This window comes from Podarcis gaigeae (genome assembly GCF_964106915.1).
Source record: "Podarcis gaigeae genome assembly, chromosome: Z".
NCBI lineage: Eukaryota > Metazoa > Chordata > Lepidosauria > Squamata > Lacertidae > Podarcis > Podarcis gaigeae.
Genome location: NC_139691.1, coordinates 47,089,767 through 47,111,675, shown reverse-complemented (window position 1 = coordinate 47,111,675; position 21,909 = coordinate 47,089,767). Strand labels below are relative to the sequence as shown.

General features: G+C 47.7%; 1 protein-coding gene across 6 annotated transcripts; it reads left to right on the top strand.

Moving 5' to 3' along the window:
• The first annotated feature begins 8,179 nt into the window (after nucleotides 1-8,179).
• On the top strand, nucleotides 8,180-21,800 carry NONO (non-POU domain containing octamer binding). 6 transcript variants are annotated; one of them, XM_083722936.1, is made up of 11 exons: nucleotides 8,180-8,820; nucleotides 12,492-12,626; nucleotides 14,132-14,352; nucleotides 16,891-17,192; nucleotides 18,018-18,113; nucleotides 18,507-18,703; nucleotides 18,796-18,880; nucleotides 19,085-19,184; nucleotides 19,353-19,395; nucleotides 19,626-19,735; nucleotides 20,885-21,800. In XM_083722936.1, the coding sequence occupies exons 2-11, from the start codon at nucleotides 12,500-12,502 to the stop codon at nucleotides 21,020-21,022; spliced, it is 1,419 nt and encodes a 472-aa protein (XP_083579062.1). In that variant the 5' UTR covers nucleotides 8,180-8,820; nucleotides 12,492-12,499; the 3' UTR covers nucleotides 21,023-21,800. The 6 variants fall into 6 exon arrangements, with proteins under 6 accessions (XP_083579062.1, XP_083579063.1, XP_083579066.1 ...); XM_083722937.1 differs by having other exon boundaries at nucleotides 8,430-8,816; XM_083722940.1 differs by having other exon boundaries at nucleotides 8,448-8,820; nucleotides 14,159-14,352.
• Nucleotides 21,801-21,909: the final 109 nt, after the last annotated feature.

Below are 21,909 nucleotides of genomic sequence, written 5' to 3'. Positions count from 1 at the left end.
CAAAATATGGTCTGAAGCTCAACATCAAAAAAACGAAGATCATGGCCACTGGTCCGATCACCTCCTGGCAAATAGAAGGGGAAGAAATGGAGGTAGTGAGAGATTTTACTTTCTTGGGCACCATGATCACTGCAAATGGTGACTGCAGTCACGAAATTAAAAGACGCTTGCTTCTTGGGAGAAAAGCAATGACAAACCTAGACAGCATCTTAAAAAGCAGAGACATCACCTTGCCGACAAAGGTCCGTATAGTTAAAGCTCTGGTTTTCCCAGTAGTGATGTATGGAAGTGAGAGCTGGACCATAAAGAAGGCTGATCGCCAAAAAATTGATGCTTTTGGATTATGGTGCTGGAGTAGACTCTTGAGAGTCCCATGGACTGCAAGAAGATCAAACCTATCCATTCTGAAGGAAATCAGCCCTGAGTGCTCACTGGAAGATCGTGAAGCTGAAGCTCCAATACTTTGGCCATCTCTTGAGAAGAGAAGACTCCCCGGAAAAGAGAGGACGAGATGGCTGGACAGTGTTCTCGAAGCTACAAACATGAGCCTAACCAAACTGTGGGAGGCAGTGGAAGACAGGAGTGCCTGGCGTGCTCTGGTCCATGGGGTCACGAAGAGTCAGACACGACTAAATGACTAAACAACAACAACAACACACAGGCAATCTTGCCTTAGGAACCGATTCGGAGAAGTGAAGCGGTTATTTTGATAGTAGGTCGGTTGCTACCTTTCGTTGCACACATACAAAGATGATGGTGAGTATATTATTAGAATCATAGAATCTTACAGTTGGAAGGGACCCAAGGGTCATCTAGTCCAACCCCCAGCATTGCAGGAATCTCAGCTAAGGCCATTTAACCTCTGCTTTAAAAACTCCTAAGAAGGAAAGTCCATCACCTCTCATGAGAGTCTGTTCCACTGCCAAACAACTCTTGCTGTCAGGAAGTTTATCCTAATAAATCAAATTTTATTAATTTGATTTATTACTAGCTGCCACCATAAGGTCCCAGGGCAGGTCACAACAATTTAAAATGCAACATGGGGGAAAACCCCACTAATTTAAAACTAATCACCATTGCAAGAACAGGGTGCCTCCTGGAAAATATATCTCAAGCACCAAAGGCCAAGGAAAAACAATTCAGCATACAATTAAAACTGCAGTGCCAGTTCCAGACACACCTCTGTGGGGAAGGAGTTCCGCAACTTTGGTGCTGCCGCAGAGAATGTCCTGCAACAGAACTACCCTAGGGCCCCCTGTGCCAATACTAACAGCTGAGAGGGTCTGTAGCAAAAGAGGCAGTCTCTCAGGCATCTGGGGCCTAAGGGTGCAATCCTAACCCTCTATCCACCGGGATGAGTGAGTTGGGATGTGGCAGATTCCCAGCTCAGACAGATTTGGCCAGGTTAAGTCCCATGTCAACTCTCAGCCAAAGAGATACGTTGATGTGACTTCTCCATCCCAAATTAGATGGTGCCAAGCTGAGTGAGCCGAGTATGGTGGGTCTTAAGCAAGGCCGGCACTTTCGCGAGGGGAAGGTTACGCAACTTGCCTCAGGCGGCAGATTTTTTTTCAAAAAAATTTATTTTTATTAAAGATTTCGTCATTTACAAAAATACATGCGCTGTCTTTTTTTTTACAAGTTGTGTTTTCTACAGATCAGTTTCATTTCTTTTGGGAGACATTAGTGTTGCATGCAGTATTTCTACTTAGTGTAATTGTGGGGTTTTGTGGCAGCAGTGTAGGTGTACCTGTGGGTGAGTCAATTGTGGTGGCAGGGCTGGCAGCAGTACAGGGGCAGGCAGGAGGCCCATTTTCTGCAGGGGGGCAGGTTGCCAATAGCTGTGAAACATCCTGACCCCCCCCCACCCCAAGGGCATATGATATGAAAAGTACATCCCCTTGCTTCTCAGTTTGATATTTTTACATGATTTTGTATGTTTCCTGGTTTATGACTTACCGTTATTTTTATTGATTATAGTTTAATAATTCTTTATTGCAATTGATAAGTGTAAACTGTTTAAGTATTATTTGCAGCTATTTAATTTTACTGTTTACTATTAGATGTATTATTGAATATTGATTAATTTGATATAAGTTGTTTTCTGTATTTTAAAGACATTGTGAGTTTTTTATATTGGATCAGGCTGTTATCATTAATGTTTGACATTTGTTGTTGTTTAGTCATTTAGTCGTGTCTGACTCTTCGTGACCCCCCTGGACCACAGCACGCCAGGCACTCCTGTCTTCCACTGCCTCCTGCAGTTTGGCCAACGTTTTTATGTGTGTTCGAAGCCGCCCAGAGTGGCTGGGAGTTAGGAAACTGTCTCCTATGCCTGTTCAGCTTGGTCACCTGGTGTAAATTCCACCGGCAAACAAGGATGCTGTAGATCAAAGCACACAATGGAAGTCAGTGGGGAGGGTCCAATCCTCAGAAATCAGACCCACCTGCCAGCCCCACCTACACTGTTCTGAAAGAGCACAGGATGTAACTCTTGGGCAACTGCACAGCAGCAGAAAATAAAACTGAAGATGATCTACCCTCAGTTTGCTTCACTTCTTCCTCTCCTGCACACTGTCTCATGAGTAGGGACCCAGAATTTGGGAGAGGGGCTAAGCCTCAGGGCACTTTGCACTTGAGGAACATGGGGCACTTTGAGCACTTGTCCCCCACCCTGCTGCAAATTAGATGCATGCAGGGTCAAACCTTTCCCAGTGGAGGCTTAAGTCAATCTGGTGGCATATGAGCTCCCGCTTCCTCTGCCCATGTGAAGTGCTCCCTGGCTTCTGTCATTCACTATTGCCACGTGCAGTCGCTCTCCATCTGGGTGAATTGCCACCAGTTATCGTAGATTACAATGAGGAATTCAAGGCGCAACGCTAGCCAAGCCTCTACACCGCCTCCTCAGCACGAAGGTACCGTGGTCTTGGGATCATCGGGAAATGGCGGCCTTCCTCCCAGCAGCACCAGTATCGGCCGCCGATGTAGCCTCCGCATCTGCCCAGGACTGCACCATCAAACGTGTGCTCAACTGGGTGTGGAGGGGGTAGCCGGAAGGGTCTCTCGCACCAGAGTTCCAGCCGTTTGCAACCAGACAGCACGAGCTCTCGGTTCATCGCAGCTGCCTACTGTGGGGAGACCGAGTCCTAGTTCCCCAAAGACTCCGCCAACGCATCCTCGAGACTCTGCATATCGGCCACCCAGGGATTGTCAAAATGAAGGCATTGGCTCGGTGTTGTCTGGTGGCCTAACATGGATGATGCCATCACTTCGTGGGTTGCCTCCTGTCAAGCATGCCAAGAGTCGAGACCTGCACTGCCGGCAGCTAAGGGTAACACCTGGGAGATGCCCAAGGCACCCTGGTCGAGGGTGCACATTGATTTTGCTGGCCTCTTTCATGGCCGGACCTTTATGGTAGTGGTGGATGCCTATTCCAAATGGCTGGAGGTGGCCCTGATGCCCTCCACCACTCCCGAAGCCCTCATCCGGGTGCTGCGGAGCCTGTTTGCAACTCATGGGTGTCCTGATGTCCTCGTCTCGGACAACGGACCTCAGTTCACATCAGGCACCTTTGAAAGGTACCTCTTGGGGCTGGGCAACAGTTGGACTTCAATCCCAATGGGGCACTCTTACACTGTCTCCTGAGATAGACAGATGCCAACCAGCCAGCCAATGTGATTTTAAGTTGTGTTAAACATAGCATTGTGTTTCAACTGTTGTAACCAGCCTTGGGGCGATGAGCAGGTAAAATTAATAAATCTTAACAATAAAAATAATTCATTGGAAGGGCTATGAGCCCAAAGACAATACAAGTTATGGCAGCTGCCAGACGATGTGCAGACAACTTTTCATTTTATGGCTGCTATCCAGAGAAGCTCAAGTCTTAGGAGTTGTGTGGGGTGTATGGAGTGTTAGGGCAGGGGCAGTATCTCTGGTGGGGGACACATCGTACTGCTTCCAGAGTAGTTTGTCCACTTTTGGTCGTCGTCCCCCCGCACTTAGCTCTGGGGCTCTGATAAGTTGTCAGCATGCAACAGCGGCCACGCCCTTGGAATAGCTTTGATTGCTGGCTAAAGCAGGTGAGGGGAGCCAATGGGTCTCAAGCCCTTGGTGAGCTAGGGACTAACCCTGCAAGCGAAGACAGGCTTCCGCTGAGTGAACGGACAAGTCCAATAGCAGGCCCAGTGGTCAAGAAGGCAGTTTCTGCACATAGAGGGAAGTGAGGGGTAGATGGGGCTCAACCACCTGGGAAGGTAGAAGATCTTGGAGAAGAAAAACTCTGACCCTAAACCTCCACTGTCTTGCGGGATATATTCAGGAGAAGAAAAGGCCAATGAGTAAAGCTACAGAAATCTGGAGTCCCTAAGGTGGATTGGATGGCGCCTTGTAGGCCTCTTTCTGGCAACTCCTGCAGCCCAGCTGGTGTCAAACATCTTGCTCTTCTTTCCTTTGGACCTCATAATCGAGGGCGAAAGGGGGGTCTTGTCATCTGGGCAGCCCAGGACCTCCAGACACACTACCCAGGCTTGTGCCCTGCAGAGAGAGAGAGGCTTGCAGGGGACACCTGGACAAGGGGGTGATGTCATGAATCCTGTGGAGACCTCTTGGTAGGACTGGCCAGAGTGGGAGGACTGGGATGAGAATGGAACTGGGAGGGACTGGATCCCAGGGATCGAGTTATATATATGTTATCATTGTAATCTGCTTGATTATATGTGATGCTATTGATTGGTACTAACCTATAATTAATTTGTATAGGAAAATAGGATGGAATGATATTTGGTAACTAAAAGGATGGCCAGGTTTTGAATACTGAGTTGATTGTATAAATATTATCAATCTCCATCACTCTGTCACATCCACACACATACACAACTCACATACTTGGTATACAGATTTATTGAACAATTCTTTTTTTTGCACATCTGTGGGGAAAGGAAGCATAATTACATATGTATGTTAAGGGGAATTTCATATGTATGTTAAGTTGCTAATGTGTATAACATGTGGTCGCTGCAAATTCTCCAAGCAGGCTGGAAGACACTGATCCACGTCTAGGGGAGGGGCCAAGTGGACAGTCATGGGAGTAGCCCACCTCAGTGCTACTGGACACCCCAAACACTGGGTTACGGCAAATGTACATGACTGGCTAAGAGCCTTCCCCCTCCAGGAAGGTGCCTGGGGACAAAGCAGACAGTGAGCTGGCCTTGTGGAGCCTGCCTCTATCACCAAGGATACAGAGGCTGCTCTGGTGAAAACAGATCTGCTGAAAGGGGTGCCAGCTTGCTTTCCCGGTCCTGTGGCTCAGAACAACCACCATGTAAACAACTGTGATCTTCAGAAAGGGACTTTGGGTAAATGTCAAGTGCTGGGGGCTTCTTGACACCTCACCATGTGCTTAGCCTGTGCTGCACCTGTCCATCTGAATGCTTGTCTCCTGGCTGCTTGTGTTTCCCACTGACCTATGCATCCAAGCCATTGGCAATAAAAGTGTTGGGAGCCCAGGTATTGCATCTTCCAACGGGGGCCAGGACAGAGCACTGCAGTTGCTCTGAGCACTGCATTTGGTCATCAGGCTTCAGGAGTGCTGGTGGTGCCAGTGCTGGTGGGACTATTGCACTGGTACAATGATCGAGGCAAATACGCTATCAATGGGCATATTTAACATAATGAATGACTCCCTGGAGGGGTCTGGCTATTCTTTGCAAACCGGGGTGGGAAGGTAACGCCACGTCCTGCAAAGCCCTGCTGGAATCCAACTGGCTGGTTACTTCCACCTAGCACTGGTGGCCCTGGGTTCAAATTATGCCTGTCCCTTCTCCTTCAGAAGTGCTGGCTGTCGCGAAGTTGAGAAGAGAGTGAGCCCCAGCAACCTATTATTATTATTATTATTATTATTATTATTATTATTATTAGTTGGTTTGTTTATCGTATCTAAGGCAATGGAAAGCATCTTACAATCTTACATCTTACCAACCAATAGGGAAATGAATGAATGAATGAATGAATGAATGAATGCATACATACCTTTTATAGGCATTTTTTTTTGGGGGGGGGAGCATACACAAGCTTAATATTACATTAAAGCTTATGAAGCAGAATGAGACAACAGCACAATCTTAAGTACTTGTAAAAATGATGGCTACAGATGCTCTTACTCCCGTTTTTAGCTTGTAACAATTCAGTGTATTTTCTAGTGTAATGGGGAGAGGATTGGAAGGTATCCCATATTCTGAAGCCACTAAAATACTGAAATCTTTAGTGAGTTGTGCAGCGTGCCCCTAGGCACAGATCCCTGGAAATAAGGCAGATCAATAAGCCAAATTCCAAGTAACTATGCACAGGATTGCAGTACAGTATTATTGTATACATACACAAAATGTTATTTTCCCCTTGGGCCTGCTGAAGAGTTCAGCTTAACCTAGAAGCTTGTATTATTGCATAGTGATACAGTAACAACATAAAAGTCCACTAAAAATTGTGCCGTCATGGATTTTTCCCACACTTCCCACCAGCAGACTCACAATCCAGTGCAGCTTGTCTCCTCTTCCTCCCTCCTGAAAAGTCATTATCTGCATTTCTCACCTCATCACATCAGTAGATGTGCATATTAATTTATTATGCAAGCCTCTAGGTGTCTACGCAGAAGTAAGCCCACTGTATTCAATTAGGCTTTTTCCCAGGTTGGGTTTTCTTCAATCAGCCACATCAGTTGTGATGTTTGAGACTGCTTTATTTGGTCTCAACAACAACAGCCACTGGGGAACCCACAAAAGTGGGATTCACAGGCCTAAAAATTACACAGACATTCCCTCACCTTAGCTGTACACATGTGTAGAAAGTAACTCACATTCTCAGAGGAAAAGCCAGCCTGCATTATCAGAGCTGAAGAATTGTCAGGCAGAAGTACAAGGTCGAGTTTTCCCAGCACAAACATTCTTGGCATTTTCTCAATAATGTCTAGGTAAGCAGACTCCCCTCTTCACATATAGGCTGTCTATCAAAGCAAAGAATCATAGACTCATAAAATAGCAGAGTTGGAAGGGGCCCTGAGGATCATTTAGTCCTACCCCCTAAAAATGCAGGAATATGCAGCTGTTCCATAGAGGGACTGAATCTGCATCCTTGGTGTTATCAGCATCATGCTCTACCCAACAGAACTATTACTGTACAGTCACTTTTGCTTTTGTTTCTACTATGTCTTTGTTTCTGTTTAAACTGTACTTTGTAGTAACTTTCCTTCTACAACGTATTTTAAGATTTGTGAAAAACATGCCCTAGTGTACAATAGCAATCCCACACAATAACTTGGAAATAGGCCAGGCTGAACACATGCCTTACTTCCAAGGAAACACTTGCTGCATTTTACGCATTATTACTTTAAGGTGGGAAAACGTGTCATGCAGGAGCCCTTGAACTGCTCTCTGCTGGCGCACCAGGTTAGCTGAATCCATCCATCCATATTGAATTATGCATTCCTTTTTATTATAACTGCATTTATGCAACTGTTCCAATTTCTGTATTATATATGACGGTAAGTATAGGCATACATTGTTATGTTCTAGGGGAGACAGGGCGGTGTAGTGGTTAGAGTGACGGACCAGGACCTGGGAGACCGGGTCTGAATTCCCACTTGAACATAAAGCTCATTGGGTATGACCTTGGGCCACTCAGTCTAACCTACCTCACAGGGTTGCTGTTGGGATTAATTGAGAGTGGTGTGAGCCACCATGATATCCTTGGAGGAAAAAGTGGGATATAGATGCAATGAATATTGGGCTGTAAACCACCTTCCCAAACCCATTATTGGACGGAGGTACTGTTTTGCTTGCTACTGTTTTATGCATTTTTGAGTTTTTAAACCGCACTTACCTCCCTTTTAAGTGGAAAAAAATAATGCACAGGATCGGTGCGCACAATCCTATTGCCAAACCCAGCACATTTTTGCAGCTGCTCCTGGGCATCATGTGGACAAGAGTTCCACCCGCCCACGCTTATGCACAGTACGTATTTGAACATGCTTAAAAGGCAGGGACTTTAACGCCAGAGCGCGCTCCAACGCCCCCTGCAGACGGACCCAAATCCGCGGCACTGCTGCTTTAAGGAACAGCGCCTTTTTCTACCGCGCCTGCGCAGGGCCCCGCGGCGCCGTCACGACGCTCGCTCCTCATTTCCAGCCACCCACCGCCTCCCCTTTTCCTGCCCCCTTTGTCCCTTTCTCGCCTCTCACCCAAACCTTGCTGTGGGAAAGAGGCACAGAGAGGGGGGGAAACCTAAAACGCCCCTCAGCCCGCCATTGGCTGCCGTTTGCGCGGGCTGCGGGGGGGCGATGAGCGCGGCCAATAGGACGCGCGAGGGCCCGCCCCCGCCCAGGCGAACGCCTCCGACCGGCGTCACCAGCGGCCACTCAGCGCAAGCCCGCCAGAGCCCCGTCGGCCAATCAGTTCGGCGGCGGAAGGCGGGGCGAGCGCAGCAAGCACGGGTGAACGGTTTCCGGCCGCGCGCGCCTTTTCCCCTCCCCCCGCTTCTTTTTGGCGGACCCCCCTCCTCTTCCTCCTCCCTCGTTCCTCTCAGCGGCTTTTCCTGAGGTGAGGAGGCCGAGGCTGCCTGGCTGGCCGGCCGGCGAGCAAGCAAGCGCGGCATTTGCGAGCCGGGGTCCGGCTGAGGGACGAGGCGGGGGCGGAGAAGGAGAAAGGCACCTGCCGGCAAAGGCGGGCAAATCTAGGCCGGGGCTTCTGTAGCGCCGCTGGGCCTCTTCGCCGCCGCCTGAGGTGAAGGAAGAAGCAGCCGCGGGCAAGGCAGGAGCGAGCGACCGAGTGAGTGAGCGTGCGCATGCGCGGCCTACCTCCCCCTCACGCCTGGTCCGGGAGCCCCCCACCCCAAAAGACCCCTTGTCCCTCTTCTCGCCCCGTCCACCTCTCTCTCTTCAGGGGTTTGGAAGAAGTCGGCGCTGCCTCCTCCTCCCTCTCCCGATTGCCGGGCAAGTACCCGAGGGACCGGTTCCGAGAAACGGAGGTCCGTCGGCGAAGCCTCGTGCGCGGCAAAGGGACGCAGCCTCCGGTTTTGGACCGCGGAAGCTGCGGCGAGAAGGAGAGGGCGAGATCCGTGGTGGGGCCAGGCTGTCCGCTGCCTTTTCTGGGTTCTCGGGGCGGATGGGGCCGGCGGGAAAGCTTTCGGCGGTAGTAGTACACTAGTAAGGTGGGGCGGAGTGTGTGTGTATTGAAGGGGGAGGGCTATTGGTTTGCCTGCTTCTTGTTTTCATTATGTATTTTGGGGCTTTGTTCAACAACCCGTCCTGAGGCTTCCGCGGAGTAGTGGCATCGCCTCCCGGAATCGGAGGCCGCGTGTTTATGAAGGAGCCAGTTTGCTGGAGGGTTGCTGTTTGCGCGCGGCAGCGGCGGTGTGGGGAGTAGGGGACCTGGGCCAGGTCCAGGGGCTTTCTGGGGGATGCCTGACCGAGCAGGGCTTTTTGTTTGTTGGCTCCTTCGTGTTGCTAGCGCTGCCTTTGTCAGCCTGGAGCTCCCCTGGGTGTTTCCGGGCAGCTGCTCCCGTGGAGGCGAGTCAGTACACCTGAGGGTGGTTGTAGCTCGAAACCACCTGCAGGGGAATCGCTTTGGCAAAAGTTGCCTGGCCTGGCAGCACCCAGTGAAACGATTCAGCACACGCAAAAGGAAAGACATCTTCACATATCTGTATAGTGAAACTCTCAACTTGGCTGGCATTAAGATGTTATGATGGTTGTTGAGGTAGGTGCTTCAGATGAGGAATGGGAAAACTCGCAAAGGAGGAGATATGTGGCATTGATCGTTAGCAATAATAAGCTGTGTATGATTTCCAGGACCAGAGGCAGTATGCCTATTGGATGGGGAACAATAGTGGGAGAGGGTTGTTGGCCTGTGAGCTTCCCAGAGGTATCACGTTCTCCACTGCAAAGAGATAGGATGCTGGTCCAGCAGGGCTCTTCTTGTGTGCCACACAGGTGACTTTGGACCTGCTTGAGATATGGCCAGTCAACCCAAGCTGCTGTTTTCTGCTCTCTGGACTGCAGCTGTTGGCCTGCTTGGCTCGGTGCTGGATGGGACCAATTCGGACAGTCCGCCCCTGCCACTTAATGGATCCAAATGGTTTCCAGAGAGTGATAGGGGATATTTTATCCCATGTTGATGGCCTTTCAGCTGGTTCCCTGGTGGCCCGCTGGAATGCAGAGTTAACCAGGGCTATTGACTGTGAAGCTCCCTCTTTCCAATCGCATGGAGCCCAGACAGCCTCGTGGTTTTGTCCAGAGCTGAGGGCGATGAAATAATTGCTGGGGCAGCTAGAGTACTGGTAGCGGAAAACTCATTCTGAATCAGACCGAACACGGGTTAGAGATCAGCATTGAGCCTACCAAGTGGCGATAGCATCAGTGAAGAGGACCTTCTTCACCGCCTCTATTGCATCTGCAGAAAACAGCAGCAGGAGACTCAAGTGGTTCACAGTCTAATGGAACCACCTTAGCAATTGGGGCCTGGTAAGGTCCCCAAGATCTCATGCAATGATTATGCAAAGTTTTTTTCAGATAAAGTCGCTCAGATTCAGAAAGAGGTAGATTCCACTGTGGAAGCAGGTTGCATGGGATCAACTCCAATTTGTTACCTCCCAGGATGTGGACAGGCTGCTTGGATGAGTGAAACTGACCACCTATCTCCTTGATCCTTGCCCATGCTGGCTCATAAAAGTGAGCCGGGAAGGGCTGGGCAATGGGCTCTGTGGGGTGGTGAATTTTTCCCTCTGTGAGGGAGCCTTCCCAGACCCGCTGAAAGAGGCAGTCATTAAACCGCTTCTTAAAAAAACACCTTTAGACCCGGCCAATTTGGCCAACTATCGCCCAGTCTCAAATCTGCCATTCTTGGGCAAGGTGATTGAGCGGGTGGTTGCTGAACAACTCCAAGCACGCCCGGAGGATGCGGATCATTTGGATCCCTTCCAGTCAGGATTCAGGCCTCATCATGTGACTGAAGCTGCTTTGGTCATGCTGGTCGATGAGTTGTTTCCTAGTTCTTCTGGATCTCTCAGTGGCCTTTGATACCATCAACCATGGCATGCTTCTGAACCGTCTAGAGAAGCTGGGGGCACTATTATACGGTGGTTCTGCTCCTTCCTCCTGGGCTGTGTCCAGAAAGTAGTGTTGGGGGATGAGTGGGCTCTCACTTGTGGGTTGCCTCAGGGTTCCGTCCTCTCCCCCGTGCTTTTTAATATCTATATGAAGCCACTGGAAGGGATCATCAGGGGGTTTGGGCTGGGTGTTCATCAGTATGTGGATGATACCCAGCTCTACCTCTCTTTTAAATCAGAACCAGTGAAGGTAGTGAATGTCCTGTGTGAGTCTGGAGGCAGTTGGAGCATGGATGGCAGCTAACAGATTGAGGTTGAATCCTGACAAAACAGAAGTACTGTTGGGGGGATGGGGTCCAGAAAGCGGTAACTGTGCCTCTGAAGGACCAGGTGCATAGCCTGGGAGTCATTTTGGACTCACAGCTGTCTCTGGGGGCACAGTTCAGTTCTGTGTCCAGGGCAGCTGTCTACCAGCTCCATCTGGTATGCAGACTGGGACCCTACCTGCCCGCAGACTGTCTCACCAGAGTGGTGCATGCTCTGGTTATCTCCTGCTTGGACTACTGTAATGCGCTCTATGTGGGGCTGCCTTTGTAGGTGACCCAGAAACTACAACTACTCCAGAATGCGGCAGCTAGACTGGTGACTGGGAGTGGCTGCCAAGACCATATAACACTGGTTGTGAAAGACCTACATTTGCTCCCAGTATGCTTCTGAGCACAATTCAAAGTGTTGGTGCTGACCTTTAAAGCCTTAAACGGCCTCAGCCCAGTATACCAGAAGGAGCATCTCCAGCCCCATTGGTCAGCCCGGACACTGAGGTCCAGCTCCGATGGCCTTCTGGTGGTTCCCTCACTGCGAGAAGTGAGATTACAGAGAACCAGGCAGAGGGCCTTCTCGGTAGTGGCACCTGCCCTGTGGACCCCTCTGCCCTGTTTGATGTTTTACCGTGTTTTTAATATTCTGTTGGGAGTCACCCAAAGTGGCTGGAGGAACCCAGCCAGATGGGCGGGGTATAAATAATTTATTATTAATACTGTTTATTAGTGACTTCCCATAGTCTCTTTCTAGCCCTATGACTTGAGAGTAGTTCTCAGCTGGTGAAGCCAAGGAGTAAAAGTGGACCCCTCTGCAAGCAAAGCACATATTCTGCCCCTGAGCTTTGAGGCTTCTTCCATTTGTGAGCTAACAAAGCTGCCACCCACTGGGTTGGATTTCTTGCAGCTCTCCAAAGTACCAGACACACAGTCCCCAACCTCCAACTCCATCAGGAAAGATCATTTGTAACAGAAGGTGCTGGTATTTGAACCCCTGATCTTGTGGGAAGAAAAATGTGTCCTCTGACACTGTGGTTGTGGGCTCATTGCACTTATATTTAATTCTTTCCCCCCTCCCAGGTTTGAAGATGCAGGGCAACAAGGGCTTCGCTATGGAGAAGCAAAACCACACTCCGAGGAAGCAGCATCAGCACCAACAGCAACAGCAGCAACAACAACCTCCCCCAGCTAATGGACAGCAGGCCAACAACCAAAGTGAGTGGCGGCTTCCTTGGGTAACATCCACACTGGAGGTGGTGTCCTTTCTTGCAGCACTTCATTTGGGACATAGTTTGAAAAACACAGCACCTGTTCCAATTCTCTTCCACATGGGAGGCTTGTGATTGCACTTTATTTCACCTTTACTTGTTTACTAAGTGTGAAGTGGCCCTCTGGCTCCAGGGAATTACACACAAACTTATTGTGAGTGGCCAGTGGAACAAACCCATACAAGTCATTTTGGTATCTTTGGAGATGTCATAGTCATATGGTTAGATCTCCTATAGATAGTGCAAGGTATTAGTCTTCCTTTGGACCTGGTCACCACTGTGTGCTCCAAAAATATTCTGTTCATTGTGTACTTGCAGAAGCTACTGTTTTCAAAGCTACTGTTGGTCAGTTGCATGATTGAATCACAGCTTGGTTTGAAAGTCTTAGGCTGGTGAGAACAAGCTCAGTGACACAGAAAGCATATATGAGGTGGGAATTTTTCAACCAGATCTGGTGTGATTTCTTGCGACTTTAGATAGGTACTTAACATGTCTGCCTCAGGTCACCAGAGGTTACTGTTGGATTGACTCTTAAAGGGTGTATCCCCCCCTTTCCCAATATTAGCATTAACAGCAAATCCCTTCAGCACATGAGGATTGCTTATACTTCAAATCCTTGATGTGACTTGCAAACTAAGCTGGCATAACTTAATGATTTGGTTGCTAGTAGCCTAAGAATGCATGATTATTTTTAAATTGCTAGGAGTTCAGGACTTTGTAGATTATAGGTATAGCTAAATGGTGGATGGAGACATGGCTTAGCTTATGCTTCTGTGGCTGATTGGATTGCTTTCTAAGATGGTTTGCTTCTTTCTGCACTTAATGAACATTATGGCTTTCTTTCTACAACTGGACTTGGATGCTCGCTTCTTCATTTGCTGCAGTTCCTCTGGCTACTGAGCACTTTCTCACCTCTTAATGCTCTAGTCCTTTTTCTATCACAGCAATATGTGGCCTCCTTCAAACACCCAAAAAGACTGGTGTTGGGCTTTGATTCTGATCAGTCTTTTATGACAATGGGTAATGTGTTCTAACTGGCATTGCTATTTGACTGTATCTCGAGTTGCTTCCTCCAGATTGTAAATTTGCAGGCTGTATTTGGAGCCACACTCTCCCATCTGCTGCTGTGTGCTGGAAAGCTTCCTACCAGCACTGTCATGTAAGTGCTGCTAAAAATCTTTGTTTTGGACCTATCCTTCCAGCATTTGCAGTGCTCTGGCTGTCCTGCAGGTGGCTTTGCATTTTCAGTCAATGGGCCATATCTTTCATCTGCACAGGGCAAAGGCTGCTATGGGGCTGACTCTTCAACTCCCGGGGCCTCCGACTTGTGTTGACCTGCAGTTGCTGCTAAAATAGTTAAGACTGGATGTGTGTTGGGAGACTTGGTGAATGTTCTGACCTTTGTGCTCTTCAATGTGTTAACACTCAGCGTTTGTTCCCCCAATTTTGTAGAGCGATTCTGTACCTTATTCCCCTCAGATGAAGGCCTGACAATTGACATGAAGAATTTCCGAAAACCTGGCGAAAAGACCTTCACACAGAGAAGTCGCCTGTTTGTGGGGAACCTGCCCCCTGATATCACAGAAGAAGAGATGAGGAAGCTGTTTGAAAAATATGGGAAGGCTGGAGAAGTCTTCATTCATAAGGACAAAGGCTTTGGCTTTATCAGGCTGGTGAGTGGCTATAGTGTGCTAAGGATTCCTATGGCTTGGCAAAAGTAGTGCTGCTTTTAGTGCTAGCCACGTGGGCTTGAATGGCCAGTGCATGGTTTCATATTGTGTGCACTGTGAATGCTGCATGTGGCACTTTCTTTTGTGGAAGCAGACTCTCGCGTGATGTTTCTGAGTTAGGACTTACAGAATAATCCTTAATGCCTCTGGTCCTGGAATTTTATGAGGATTGTGAGAAAACCAGTTGCTTACAGGGGGGCCTGGGTTTTACTGGCAGAAAGCAGAACGTCTTCCCTACGGAAGTGATCATTATGGCATGCAACCTTAATGGATTATGCTAGTTGATTCCCCAGTAGCTCCAGAATCCCTAGCTGCTCAGTTTTAGCTGAGTTTCGCACATGGAGCTTCCAGCTGTGTACATAAAGAGATGAAGAAGCTCTTGAGAACTTTCTTGGTGGCTGCTGTCCATAGGCTTTTGAACTTACAATGCTGGCAGAGCTGACCTGTTAATGTTCTCAGGCTGTGCTTCCAGACTGGTATTTCTAGAACTGAGGAAGAGGAGATGTGCAAACTCTTGATCTTCAATCATACATAATGTGTCAAAGGAATATATCAAGGTGGGAGGGCAATGATGAGCTGGTTTATATTCTGTATTTTCTAAATCAGTTGTTTAAAAAATACAAAAGTAAAAAAATAAAACGGCTAATTCAGTGAAGGAAGAAGGCCTAGTCTTAAGTACTTCTTACAGTAATTTTTTTAATCAAAATCTTATAATTTAGAAGCATTAAAGAATGAACAGTACAACTGTGTAAACATTAAATATTCACTCCTGGTTTGAACTTGGGCAGGTATGTTCTCTATAGTAAACTGAATTAGTTCTTTCTTTTAACTTGCTGTTTAATAATGTTTAAACACCAGATTTTGCACATAAATGTAATGCAAAATGACATATCATCCACATTTATAAAATACTAACAAAATTAGACATGATCTAACAGGTTTATGGGACGCTGGTGGCACTGGGGGTTAAACCACAGAGCCTAGGACTTGCTGATCGGAAGTTCGGCGGTTCGAATCCCCGCGACGGGGTGAGCTCCCGTTGCTCGGTCCCTGCTCCTGCCAACCTAGCAGTTCGAAAGCACATCAAACTGCAAGTAGATAAATAGGTACCGCTCCAGTGGGAAGATAAATGGCGTTTCTGTGCGCTGCTCTGGTTCGCCAGAAGTGCCTTAGTCATGCTGGCCACATGACCCAGAAGCTGTACGCTGGCTCCCTCGGCCTATAAAGCGAGATGAGCGCCGCAACCCCAGAGTCGGCCACAATTGGACCTAATGGTCAGGGGTCCATTTAACAGGTTTATAAAATGTTAAGAAAAAGGATTCTGATTATGATGTTGAGCCTATAAAATGGGAAAGAATATGGAACAAGAGGCCTATAAAATCAATTTCGGCAAGGATTCAACAATCTACTCTCAAGATATTTTTAAGGTGGCATTGTACACTAGTGATCTTATCGTATATAAGCCCCAATTTCTCTCCAAAGTACTTCTGCTGCAAAAAAATAAAGGCATACATTTCTGCTTATGATGGGAATATCATTCAGTGACAGCTTTTGGAGAGGTGGTGAATTTGGTACCTCATTAGCTTTCATGGGGATATGGGATGGGCCAAATGAAGACTGTTTGGATAAATAATTGATTTTATCTCTCTATGTATGTATATATATTGCTGGCTGCCAGGATGGTTATTGTAAGGAAAAGAAAATATTTAGAGGAGTTGGATAAAGATTTATTATCAAATCTGGTCCATAGTAATTTTTTAAAAATAACTCAGAAAATAAGGTCCTGTAGATTAGAAGGCCTGTGAAATATGCTGCCGTTTGAAAGCAGATTTTTTTTAAAAAAAGAGCCTGTTACTACTCTCCATAGTAACAAGTACAACAACAACAACTAATAATGGATTGTGAATATAATGAATTTTATATCTGGTTTTCTTTCCTTTTCTTTGTCCTTCATTTTGGATCCCTCCCAAAGTCTGATGTATAAAGAATTTATTTTGCATCCCAGATCCTATGCCACATAGTACTTTCCCACTCTGTTCTGCTAATTGTTGTTACTCCAGTGTTGAGGCGCTAGGTATGCTGTATTTTTAAGAGTAGCTTACAAGTGTGTGCCCTAAATGTCACACATGAAAAGTTCCAGTTGGAAAATCTTGGGCTCCCTTTTCTCAAGTGTGCTTGGATCTACTCTCCCATGAGAGTCATGCATTCATCGGTTCCCTGATTTTCATCTCTTCTCTCAAGTCCTGGCTGTTTGTAATGCCAAAGTGTTCTCTTTGCTGGGCTCCCTACACTCTCCATTCCACTCTCTTTGGGAATAAAATTGTTTTCCCCGTAATATGTGCTTTGTTAGGGAGTGCCTACTCCTTTGTCTCTTCAGGGAGGTGCTTGGTCCAGTAGCAGTGAGCTGGTGGATTATTTACCCACTTGAAATAATTCTGGTGTGGGCTTTAATAGGTGGTGCGTGTGTGTTTTTGTCTCCAGGAAACTCGAACTCTGGCTGAGATTGCGAAAGTGGAGCTGGACAACATGCCCCTGCGTGGGAAGCAGTTGCGCGTGCGCTTTGCATGCCACAGTGCCTCACTGACTGTCAGGAACCTGCCACAGTTTGTGTCCAATGAGCTTCTGGAAGAGGCCTTCTCAATGTTTGGCCAAGTGGAGAGGGCTGTGGTCATTGTGGATGACAGAGGCAGACCTTCTGGGAAAGGCATTGTAGAATTTTCTGGAAAGCCGGCTGCTAGAAAAGCCCTGGACAGATGTAGTGAGGGTTCCTTCTTGCTAACCACGTAAGTTATTCTAGTTTACTATTGTAAGTACAATAAAAGAAACCAGGTCTTTTGACTTAGGGCGGTGTGTGTGTGTGTGTGTGTGTGTGTGTGTGTGTGTGTGTGTGTGTCTTACCATACGGGCCAGTCGTGTCTGACTCTAGGGTTGTGCACCCATCTCACTTAAGAGGCCGGGGGCCAGCGCTGTCCGAAGACACTTCCGGGTCACATGGCCAGTGTGACGAAGCTGCTCTGGCGAGCCAGCACCAGCGCAGCACACGGAAACGCCGTACCAGTAGAGGGCAATAAAGAGTGCATTTATTCAGTGGGCCTGAATCTTAAGTGATGTTCTCTATCTGTGTCTACAGAGCTAAATGAAGAAATACAGTATTGCAGTTTTACTCATCACCAGTCATTGCTTATGTTGAACTGGGCTGGTAGAACAAGAACTACAACCAGAAAATTGTGGGCTCTACATTTGGTGCTCATACCTTTATAAGAGATGCTTTTTGAGCACCACAGGACACATGGTGGCTTGCCCAGTCAAACATTATTTGCAAGGCTGGATCAAAGGTATTATGGATTGCTGGCCACAGCAGAATCTATGGTCTCTTTTATGCTGCTTTAGTGCTTTTTATCTCTGAACATTGTTTTTCACCTGGGAGTCCTTATTGGTCCCAGGAGGCAGCAGCATTCAGCTTCAGGGAAAGAGTGTTGGTAACTATGCTAAGGAAGGCCCTGATCATGCCTAAGCCTGTACTCTAAGCAAAGGCTGCTGCTAGCTCTTGGATTTTTGCCTTTAAAGAGGTTGGCATTTATTTAGGTGGATACAATTTTCATTGACAGGTTCCCTCGACCTGTGACTGTGGAGCCCATGGATCAGTATGATGATGAAGAGGGACTGCCAGAAAAACTTGTCATCAAAAACCAACAATATCACAAGTAAGTACCCCGTGGAAGGAGGAGAAGTGGTGCCTTCTTAGGGGAAGCTCATCTGAGGACAGGTACATTTTCCTGGGAAATACCGTTGTTATTAAATGGATTTATTACTGTTTTCACGCCAATTTCTATAAAGTGGCTTCCAGAAACATAAAAATGTAACATAAAGTAGCATGCGAGTGTTTTTTCACCTTTTTTTTTTCCTAAGCATAGTGGTAGGATGCATAAAGCAAACTTAGTAGCTATCTAAGCTTGATTCCCGTTTTCAGAAACATTCATGATGCAAGCTGCTTGCCTGTAAACTTTACTTTCTGCCTTGACCCCAGTCCTGTGACTCTCACTAACTCAAGTTGCCTTCTCCTAAGTGACTGGATTTTTTCCACCTTGCTGTTACAGGGAGCGTGAGCAACCTCCCCGTTTTGCACAGCCCGGTTCCTTTGAGTATGAGTATGCTATGCGTTGGAAGGCCCTGATTGAGATGGAAAAGCAGCAGCAAGAGCAAGTGGATCGCAACATCAAAGAAGCACGGGAGAAGCTGGAGATGGAAATGGAGGCAGCTCGTCATGAGCATCAGGTCATGCTCATGAGGCAAGGTGAGAAGCAGAATGGTGATGGCCTTTGCAGTTTGCTGGGAGCAGGTAGTGCAGGCACCCTGACCTGTCACCCCTGTGGATGTTTTTTCCAGACTTAATGAGGCGCCAGGAAGAACTCAGGAGAATGGAGGAGCTGCACAACCAGGAGGTGCAGAAGCGTAAACAACTGGAACTCAGGTGAGCAGGGAATGAGTCACACCTGTCTGTGAATTTACTTGACTTGTCTGTGAATTTACTTGAGATGTGCTGGTAATTGGTAGGCTGTGTAGGGACAAGCTGTTGCCAAGAAGTGTCTGAGAGCATCTGTAGCTTGTGCATAAGCAAGTCTGAATTGTTTGATATCACACAATTGGTGTGACTATATGGGAGCCTTCCTTGCAGGCAAGAGGAGGAACGCAGGCGCCGTGAGGAAGAGATGAGGAGGCAGCAGGAAGAGATGATGAGGCGGCAAGAAGGATTTAAGGGGGCCTTCCCTGATGCGGTAGGGGACTTGCTTCACCTGATGGGGTGGTGAGGGTCAGCTTCTACAGTTCGTACAGTTTCTAACCCCTTCTGGCCTGGGCAATAGCACAGAGAAGCTTCTTTTATGTGCCCTGCCAGAAGGAGGTGTCAGGATGTTGTCTGAAGCAAGCTTGTCTTTCTGTTTCAGAGGGAGCCTCCAGATATGCGAATGGGACAGATGGGTATGGGAGGTAAGCTGCAAGTGGTTTTTCCTCTCCTGTTAATGTTTTGGGTGGGGTTGTGCTTCATCAGCTGTTCTATGTGGTGGCTGCAGGTTCCTAAGTCAGCAGGTAGCTGAGCTCTGGGTGGGCCACAGGTGCTATTCACCAACAGGAATATGTGCAGGAAGGGAGCTGAGCTTTCAGTGACCACTTAACCCTCAGGAGTATACAGACCAAGAGGTCTCCTTGCTTTTCCTCAGGTGCGATAGGCATGAACAACCGAGGGACGATGGGAGCCACCAGTGTTCCGGCAGGGCCACCACCTGCAGCTGGTCCTGGGCCAATGATTCCTGATGGAGCCATGGGAATGGTAAGGTCAACCAAGTGCAATTAGGCAGGATTTGGCTGAGAGGGTGGGTTGCAAAACCCTTGATCTAGGCAAGAATCTGCATGAACAGCTTCTCTCTCTGTAAGTTGATTTGAATCAGCTAGCTACATGATTCAACTAATGGTTTGGCAGAGGGCTGAAGCAAAGAAGCTAAGCTGTGTGTTCCCCCTTTTCCTAACTTGGCAGCTGTGCATTTGTTGCGTGGATGAACCTCACTGGGGTGGATTCCTAGCATTAGTTTCCCTGTGCCACAAGACCTGGCCTGTTTGGGTGGCTCCCTAAACACCACAAGGCTACTAAGCACTAAATTCCCTTTTGTCTTGGCTGTGGTGGGTTGGAGAAACTAATCAAGTCTTCGTGTCTCAAACACATTGCAAAGACAGTGTCAGGCAGGGTAGCTGATGAGGTACTTGCCTTCTGGGCATGCTTGTTTAAGAACAAGGCAGAAGTCCCAAGTAGGTGTGCGCTTAAGTGATCCAGCACAGTAGTTTGCATCAGCTACTAGTGTGGGTGTCCTGGAGAAGTTGTATTGCTGCTGAAGTAGTATGTTTTTAAATGAGGGAAACTTCCTGAGCGAGGTTTACTCATAATGGCAGCCTACACTTTTTTTAAATAAATAAAGCTGCATTGAGTGCAGAGTGGGGTGGCTTCCTGTGTTTAGAGCAGCTGTGGAGGCTGAAGCACAGTGCAGGCACTTGCACTTTTTCATGCCTTGCCTGTACATTGCCATTATGCCAGTGCCTTTGGATGACTCAAACAGGCAGTGCCATGTTGGTGGCATTGGTACCCTTGCATGCCTCTAGTTGTACCCAACTATCCTGTCTCCTTGTGCTGCTCTGTGCTCTGTTTTGGATACTGAAAAGCATTTTTATTCCAATCTTTGCCAAAAAAGACATGACAGAAAATGAAAAGGGATTGGAAGTCAGAGAGAACTCAGGTGCTGTTGCTTTGGTGCACAGTTTAATGTGTTCTTCCTAAGCCCTCTTGGGCCCTGGTGGTTCCTCCATAATGGCTATTGGTGGAGGAGGGAAGAGCATACTAAGTGGAGATTGCATGGGGTCTGTACAGTTGCAGTCAGTCTTGAGGGATGTTTCTAACCCAAGCTTCTTTTCCCTCCTCACTTTCCTTCAGACTCCACCGCCACCCGCTGATCGCTTTGGCCAGGGCGCTGCAATGGAAGGACTTGGAACCATGGGAGGAAACACACCGGGATTCAACAGAGGAGCTCCTGGGGGGGACTTTGGCCCGAACAAGCGTCGCCGATACTAAATGGGGAGGGAGGCATGTCCAGTCTCCTGGACAACCCTTAGGGGCTTCCCTTGGGCACCCGGGGTCTGGCCATGGCAAAAGGGCACCCAGCCAGATTTGTAAAGGGTTTAGTCAATGCCACAAGGTGCATTCCTGCAAAATGCAATGTGAAAATGGATCCCAGGAAGCTTCACTAGCTGTGTAGTGTGAGAGGCCAGGTTAGGACCTTGATGTCTCTCCCATTCCCAAGCACCACAACACAGGTTCAGCCCCCAGCTAACTCAGCTGCCATTGGAGGCCTGTTCTGCCTTCATGCAGCTCTCTGGATATATTTTTCCAGAGCAGTAGAGCAGGGCCTGTGAGTCTGTAAATGTCTGTAGCTTCAAACGGCTTATCATGTGGGGGACGGGGGACTAGTTTTTTTAAAGAATAAACTTGTAGCTTTTCACTTTTCTCCTCTGGACCATTTTTTCCTTTATTGTAGCTCGCTGGTGCAGCCAGGAGGGCCAGGTTAGTGGTGGTGGTGATATGGAGATGACTTATTCAATGTGTTGTACCATTTAAAAAAACAAAACATTTTTTTTACTGGTAGAAAAGTACAATCTATTGGACAAATTAAAGTTTCCTGTTGAAGACTCAAGTTGAAGCAACTGTTCGTATAACCCTAACTTTGCCTGTCTTGTGTAGAAGTATGAGACTTTCTTTATGTGAACCTGAGTTGTAATCGTCCACTAACAGGTTGAGTTTGTCTGAAGATTGTTACAGGAATGCATTATTAAAAGGGATTTTAAGCCTTTTTCATCTTGTGTGGCATCTCTTCTGTTTCTTGGGCTTGTGTATTTCTGGGTTTTGGTCACTAGAGGGAGAACCTTCTGCATCTCTTAGAAGTGGCAGCCAGATCTCTACTT